This window comes from Cicer arietinum, chromosome 1 (genome assembly GCF_000331145.2).
Source record: "Cicer arietinum cultivar CDC Frontier isolate Library 1 chromosome 1, Cicar.CDCFrontier_v2.0, whole genome shotgun sequence".
NCBI lineage: Eukaryota > Viridiplantae > Streptophyta > Magnoliopsida > Fabales > Fabaceae > Cicer > Cicer arietinum.
The window spans coordinates 42,815,230-42,823,120 of record NC_021160.2 but is presented as its reverse complement, the minus strand read 5'-3'; the positions used below and the strand labels follow the sequence as shown (position 1 = coordinate 42,823,120).

The following is a 7,891-nucleotide window of genomic DNA, read 5'->3' as shown; positions in this document are numbered from 1 at the left end:
CTTTCCAAAAATCATCTCTTAATTGAGTAAGTTAATCATTAACTCCTTGTAAAAGAGAGTAACCAGTATCATTCGATTTAACTAAAATATATATTTTTTATGAAAAAAAATACGACAAAAGAATCCTTACTAGCCAACTTAATTTTATTTAAAAAAAAATTCAATACTAATTAAATTATATCAACCAACAAAAGTATCTTTAAAAAAAAATGGAGAGGATACCTACTCCCCTTCAAATTTCTAGTCAAGACAAAACTTTTAATAAAAAATATAATAAAATTTGGACAAAATAAAATAAAATATATTTTTTAATTGAAACCCAGATCATTACGTATAATCCTCCGCGCAACAGGATCTGTATACTTACTCTCGTTCTTCATTCATCTTTCTGAAGATAATAGAATTGGATAATCCGAACTCGACCTTTTATTTGCGAATCGGATTTCCGATGCAGATTTCGGAAACCGGAAACTCACCGAACAACGAACCACAAACACCAAAAAGTTAGTTCATTATTCTCTCTCTGTGTTCGCAACAATGGCGGATCCCAAGAATGAAGGTTTCCTCACCTACGCTTATCTTCTTCTTTACATTGCTCTCTCCAGCGGTCAAATCTTCTTCAACAAGGTTATCATTCTTGCTTTTTAATGCTATGCTTATAATAAGCTAGGATTCAATGTTCCTTTTAAAACGCGGGAAATTTTACTGCTACAAATGTTTCGCGAATAATGTTCTGTGTTGATGTATAAGCTAGGATTCGATGTTACAGTATTTGTTTCCGTTTTATTGTTTTTTTTATTTATTTGATATTTTTGTGTGTGAGGTTGCGTTGAATTTTTTAAGGCTTGTGTTGTTGAATTGAATCTGATATGATGATGAACAAATGAAGGATTTGTAAGTTGTTAGTGGCTATGAAGCACAAATGCTGAAATAGACACTATACCGACATGTAATTTGAGAAAAAAAATTCATTGAATGGAATTAAGCTGCTGGGGTCATGTTGGTGGGACCTGCATTTGATCCGAGGTGTCAGGGCTACTGAAGTGGTAGTTGAGTATTTTGCTTAATTGCAGCGGAAATGTTGTTATCTGAAATGGAATAGAAATGATTAAGCAATTTTTTACACAATCTTTTTGTTTGTGTGTGGATGGTGGAATGGTGGTGGTAATAGCAGAGTACCTTGCTTTTAGTGCTTTTTTTTTTAGTTTGATTTTTTTTATTTTCTATGGGTTGGATGTTGGTTGTCTTTTGAGTGATCTTTGGAATGCTCTAGAAATATGCTAGCTTTGATAAATGAATGAAGAGGACAATTTAAACACACGTATATTTATGTATCTGATGCGCTTTTTTTATGGTTTAGCTGTGTATTGAGCGATCCTTGGAAGTATTATTGTCTCCTGTTTGGTTGTAGAACGATGCTTGATTTGAGAAATGAATGAGGAGAAAATGTAAACATGTTTTGTTATGTATCTGAGGCATATTTTTTTTTCTTTCAATTTTGTTGTCTGCAGTGGGTTTTGTCTTCGAAGGAAATTAACTTTCCTTATCCTTTGGCGTTGACTCTACTTCATATGGTCTTCTCCTCTGTTGTGTGTTTTGTATTAACCAAAGTTCTAAAGGTATGTTTTAATGTTTGGTGTAATGTGTTATTTGATCAGTTACTTACTATTATGCAATGGAGACTAATTATCTGTTTCTTGTAGGTTTTGAAGGTTGAGGAGGGAATGACTCCTGAAATGTGAGTAAATAAAGACCATTATTGTAGATTATAGCTGATTTATAGGTTTTCACACATATAGATATTTTTTGTTTTGTCGTACTTGCTCTGGTTGTTTGGTCACGGAAATGTTAAAATTGGGTTCATAAATGGAATTGTAGAAGTAGTAGCTATTAGCTGCAAATTTCCGTGTAAGGCAGTATGCCTTCAACTTTGACCCATTATCCATTTAATAAATGGAATTGTAGAAGTAAATCAAAGTCAATAATATCTTTTTAAGCGGTGTATCTGATGATCAATAGAAAATAGCTAATGAGGATCCAGTGTTTAGTTGTTAAAATCGTTCGAGTTGTGACTCAAATCACATGATTTGGCAAGCTTGTGATTTGTACCATTTGAGAATTACTGATGGATTTGAATAATGCATTTCATGCACGCATCTGTGTTCCATTAATTTTTTGGGGTGCTTTACTAGTTTTCTTTCACTGATTTTTATCAAAGAAATTATGAAGTTAGATGAGCTGAAGTCGTTAAATGAAAAAGCATTGAAGGAACACTGCTAAGCGCACCTTATTTGATATTTCATTGCTCTGATTTAGTTCATGCATCACTTTAGAGACTCCTATGGCAAAAAATAAGGGGAAGAAGGATGTTCCCTGAGGACATTGTGCTGTTCTTGACAATAGATTGCATGTAAATTGTAATTTTGTCCAATGTCCACAATGCAAGGTAGTGAACTTAGGTGAACTATACAATTTAATAAGAACACAAAAAATTAGTACACATAAGTTCACCAAGTTACTTTTATGTTATGTCTATTTTATTTTTTCACTTATAAGTGGATAACAACATTTACTTATGAATTATGATTTTGTTATATGAGACTTTTAGTCAAGTTGTTTTGTCAGTTCCTATTTTAATTTAATATTATTAGATTGAATACTATTCATCGTTTGTGTGATATATTTCAAGTGATTTGTCATTGTATCTTTGAATTTCACAATTCAATTTGATTTATGATTCACAATTCAAAAAATAGCTCAGCGATTCATTATTTGATCACGACTGTGGTGTTGAACAATATAAGGATCAAATCTTGGTTTTGATTGTTCTTGTTCTCTTTACTTCATATTGGTGTGTTTTGCCATTGAGTCCTGCTTGTTCTGTGTCAAACCAGCATTTCATGTAATTGCTGGCTACTTGGCTTCATTGACGGTGGATGATCATGAAACTGTCTAATAATACTCAATACTAGCTTCCTTTGAGCCATTTGACTATCTGAGCCTTTCAGTTTCATTTCTCAAGATGTCTTGATGAAAACCCAAAATCTGTCACTGGTGTCACATGTATCTTATAAAGTATTGAGATATAATGATGGTAATTTTTTATTACCATACAAGAAGATTATTTTTCCCAAGGCTTACAGATTAGTTTGAGAGTTTGATTTCCTGTTACCTAATTTCAAATGGATTGCTACACTTTCAGTATTTGTGTTGGCAATTTCCATTCAAGGATTAAAGCCATTTGTTTGATAGATTCTCTGCAAATGAATTTATGTGTTTTAGGTTCAGCTGCCACAGTATCTTTTGAGAACTAACACTAGTGCTAATCAAGTTGCAAAGTGACCAGCTCTAGAAATTTCTACATCTTTGTTGATTGCGCCCTTTGGATTTATTTTTATTGATATTATTATTGTTTTAACATGCTTTAGTTTTGTAAAGATGGGCTGGGCTTGTTAAATGTTTGTGGCTATGTGCATACATTGTGTGTGTGTGTGCGCAAGTGTCTCTATGTGTAAATGCTTCTGTTCTTATCAGTTAACTTACGTTTGTTAACATCAAGGCTATGTATTTAATAGTTGATTACATTGAATACTTTGTATGTCTCCAAATTCCAGCCATAATTATATCTTAATTATTTCAGATATGCTACTTCCGTAGTGCCAATTGGGGCCATGTTTGCAATGACTCTCTGGCTTGGAAATACTGCCTACCTGTATATTTCCGTTGCATTTGCACAAATGCTGAAGGCAATTAGTAAGTTATTATAGTGACCCTGTATATTATCAATAATAGTTAGGTATCGTTTGCCATTTATGATATCTACCAATTGTACATTTTATGGCTAAATGTGTGTTGTGGCATTTAAATAATCAGATCTTTTGATTTATCAACTTGCCTTAGCTGTGTACAGTTTATAATGACTGTATATTTGTATGCATTACTTTTCCTCCAACACTGCAACTAATAGGATATTCTCTCTTGTTCTTGAAATGCAAATCACAGTGCCTGTAGCTGTTTTTGTGCTTGGAGTAGCTGTAGGACTCGAGGTGATGAGCTGCAAAATGCTTTTGATCATGTCATTGATTAGTTTTGGTGTTCTAGTAGCTTCTTATGGAGAGATAAATATAAGCTGGATTGGAGTAGTTTACCAAATGGGAGGTGTTGTTGGTGAAGCTCTAAGACTTATCTTCATGGAAATTTTTGTTAAGAGGAAGGGTCTTAAGTTGAATCCTATATCCGTGATGTATTATGTTAGTCCCTGCAGGCAAGTGTTCTTTTTTATAATTTTACTTATTGTTACTTAAGTTTTTAAATGAGTTGTGTGTAAATTGATGGCTATGAAAATAATTTCAAATTTTTCTGCAGTGCACTTTGTTTATTCCTTCCATGGATATTTCTAGAGAGATCAAAGATGGACGACCATGGATCATGGAACTTCCCACCTGTTTTGCTTATCCTCAATTGCCTTTGCACTTTTGCTCTAAACTTATCTGTTTTCCTTGTAATTACACATACAAGCGCTTTAACCATTCGTGTTGCTGGAGTTGTTAAGGATTGGGTGGTTGTCTTACTGTCTGCTGCTCTGTTTGCCGACACAAAGTTAACAACCATCAATTTGTTTGGTTATGGAATTGGTAAGTCTCCCATAATGTTTAAGACCTAAATTTTCCTCTTCCATTTGATAATCCTTTAAGGATTTCTCATAACATTTCTCTCACATGCTATAGTGTACTCAAACATATTCCGTAGTCCAGTAAAATATAATCCAGTATTAGGCGTTCCCTGGAAGCCTGTGTGCATATTTACAAATATAAACCTAGCGAATAAATACAGGCCTTAATTTTGATCATTGTTGTGAGCAAATCTTAGATCAATTAATAGTTAGGTTTCTCCTTTTTTTTAATCCCTTTATGTTAGGGCGGGGGAGGACAGTGATGTGGCATATTGTATTTTGTTTATCCACATATGTTGGTCTAAGTGGTAAGTAACTTTGTTTCCTAAGTAATGTGTTGGATTTAAGTCTTGTGTATGTATTACAGAGGCACTCGGAAAGATTTATCCCTCTAAGTGAGTTTACCCACCTCAACTCAGACTGGGTTCTGAAGTGTTTTCTAGATTGCGACTCTCAAATCATAAAAAAATTTATTTTGTTTCTGGTTATTATACTTACTGACATAATATTCCTTAAGAGAAGTACGAAAGCTGTACTCAAATTATAAGTTAAATGATACAATATACAAACTATGTTAATTGTAAGGCTTGGATATGAAGCAGCTCTGAATATTATTAAATGTGAATCAAGAAATACGAGCAGCTTCTGTAACGATGACTAACATCATTGTTGTAAATATTCATTCAGCCATTGCAGGTGTAGCAGCATATAATAATTTCAAGTTGAAAAAGGAAGCTTCTCGAGATCCCTCAGATGCTTCTGAGCTTGTCGAATCTACCCAACGGCAGCAGTCTCAGCCTTTAACAAGTAGATAGTAGCAGTCTGAGTTACTAAATGTATGTATTAATATATTTGATTTTATTATTTTTCTTCCCACATTTGTGCTTCTTCTTATAGTGTTTCTTTTTTTATCTCTTCCAGTTGTCCATGCCCTATGGGAACATCCCATATAGTAGATACAAATATAAACAAGGCATCAAATGTTCATGTAGTGGATACAAATATAAACAGGCATTATGGAGTTTCTTGAGTCTTATAAACAATTTCAGCTTATTATAGATCGTGAAAGTAATGTGCTGATCAAGTGTAATATGTGTAGATCTGATACACAAACTTTATCCTTTCAAATAGAAGTGCTGAGCCATGGCATTTAAACTTTGAGGATTCTGAAGTTACTCCCATTGATGTTTTTTTGGAGTAATTACTAGTTTCAATCTTAGTGATTCACTATCTCGAATTGAATGATCAAGATTAGAAGTTCGGACATGCACCATCGTCATAATCGGACCTTGTAGTGGTAGCCAGGGGTTTATACTGCATTCAGTCACAAAGATGAAAACTTTGTAGGATCATTGTTTATTCAAAACGTATTTTGATAGTATTTGATTTGATATTCTGAGACAAGTTGATTCAGTGTTGGGAATCTTTGCTCCAGTCTAATTTTTTTGTCTGGTTGCTTTCAATGTATTTTGTGAATTTATCATTGGTTCTTATTAATCCAATATTGAATTGTAAGGGGAGATAGAGGTGTTGAAAAATAGTTAGAACCGAATGTTTCATGCCCTTTACTATATGTATTTTGAAGCATAGTTGTATTTTGGTATCACTGTTTGATCATTTTTAATCTATATTTACTATTATATGCTAGCTTTGCCATATATCGAATTATATTATGGAATATGCAACTGTACAATTTTCAGTCAGTGGTTATCTTTGTTGGATTGACATCCGAACTCCAAATTCTTTGTAGATAGTAACAAGGTTATTGTTTTAATATGTGCATACATACCATTACATCTGTCCTTTAGATTAATTTCATAACCACATAATCATGCACCCTCCATAACATATCTCTTCTCCATCCTCAAATCTGTGCAGCCACTTCCAACAACCTAACTATAAAAATTCTCTTCTTCTTAACTCCACCTAGATCTGGAAACTTGGGGCTGCCTTTGGACAGAGGTCCGATTGGAAGTGGACTTCCTGCTGGGTAGATTCACATAGCAACCGGTGATGGAGCTAAGGTGCCAACAGATAATTTTTTTCTCATGATATATTTATATATGGACATCCAAATTAACAACCAAGTAAGAAAATAGATAATCATATCCAAAATATATGGGTTGATTAAAAACCATTGTCAAGATATCCAATTTTTAAAATTGATTATGGATATAGATGTGGTTTAGTTAAAAAACTGATTTTGTGTAAATATGGAGGACAGAGCGAACTCTAGGGTAAAGCCACTAAAGCAAGAGCTTTAGGCTTATAGTTATGATATTATTATGTTACAAATTTAATTATAGTTATATGCTAGTTCAGTTGGAAATGTATAAAGCTCTTAGTCTTTTGTTTTATAGTTTAAATCTAGACTATTCTACTATTTTTATGGGTTAAGATCATCTTCATTTTTTACCATCTTCATCTCTTTTATTATCATAGATTTCGAAATATAAATAACAATAATGCGACATTTGGTAAATTCAATTTTTTTATACACTTCAAAATTAAGTAATGTTTCAATAATATTACTTATTTTAAAAATATATTTATATAAATGAGATAATATAATAAAATAGACTGTTCCATAAAAATAATAAAATAATACATTTTATTTTTGACGTAAAAAATAGTAGATTTTAATTAGATGAGGCAATAACATTAATTTATATCATCAATATATTTTTAAATTCAAAATATCTAAAATGTTTAACATTTTATTCTATTTTGTTGTCTCTTTCTTTTTATGTTCGTTTGTAACCGAGTTTGACAAAACGAAGACACATGCATAACCAATCATTAACTTGGTAAATATATTTTTAATTTATATTATTAGTCGATATTTTAAATTCAAAATGTCTAAAAATGTTTAACACCCACATTCTATTTTCTGTCTATCTTTCTAAATTGGTTTGCAACTGAATTTGACAAGACAAACACCACGATGCATGCATCAAACCAACCAATTACTCGAGCATTATATTTCAATTTATTTATTTGTTCTAGAGTGTGAAAAAAACGATTTCTTAATATGAATTTCGGTCGATTCTTTGAAATTGAATATAATTTTTACAAACATTCCTTCATTAATCACTTAAATCAATTCGTTTGATTTAATATTAATACACTTTAAAATAAATTTTTAAAAGCATATACATCAAAATTAAATATTTGTGACTTTTTATTAAATATATATAAAAAATCTCTAAAATAATATCT

General features: G+C 31.9%; 1 protein-coding gene across 1 annotated transcript; it reads left to right on the top strand.

Annotated features, from left to right (window-relative positions):
• Window positions 1–321: 321 nt before the first annotated feature.
• Window positions 322–6,312, top strand: LOC101513539 (probable sugar phosphate/phosphate translocator At3g14410). The gene is made up of 8 exons (XM_004488645.4): window positions 322–627; window positions 1,512–1,619; window positions 1,704–1,738; window positions 3,641–3,753; window positions 4,003–4,264; window positions 4,366–4,634; window positions 5,360–5,508; window positions 5,594–6,312. The coding sequence occupies exons 1-7, from the start codon at window positions 538–540 to the stop codon at window positions 5,485–5,487; spliced, it is 1,005 nt and encodes a 334-aa protein (XP_004488702.1). The 5' UTR covers window positions 322–537; the 3' UTR covers window positions 5,488–5,508; window positions 5,594–6,312.
• Window positions 6,313–7,891: the final 1,579 nt, after the last annotated feature.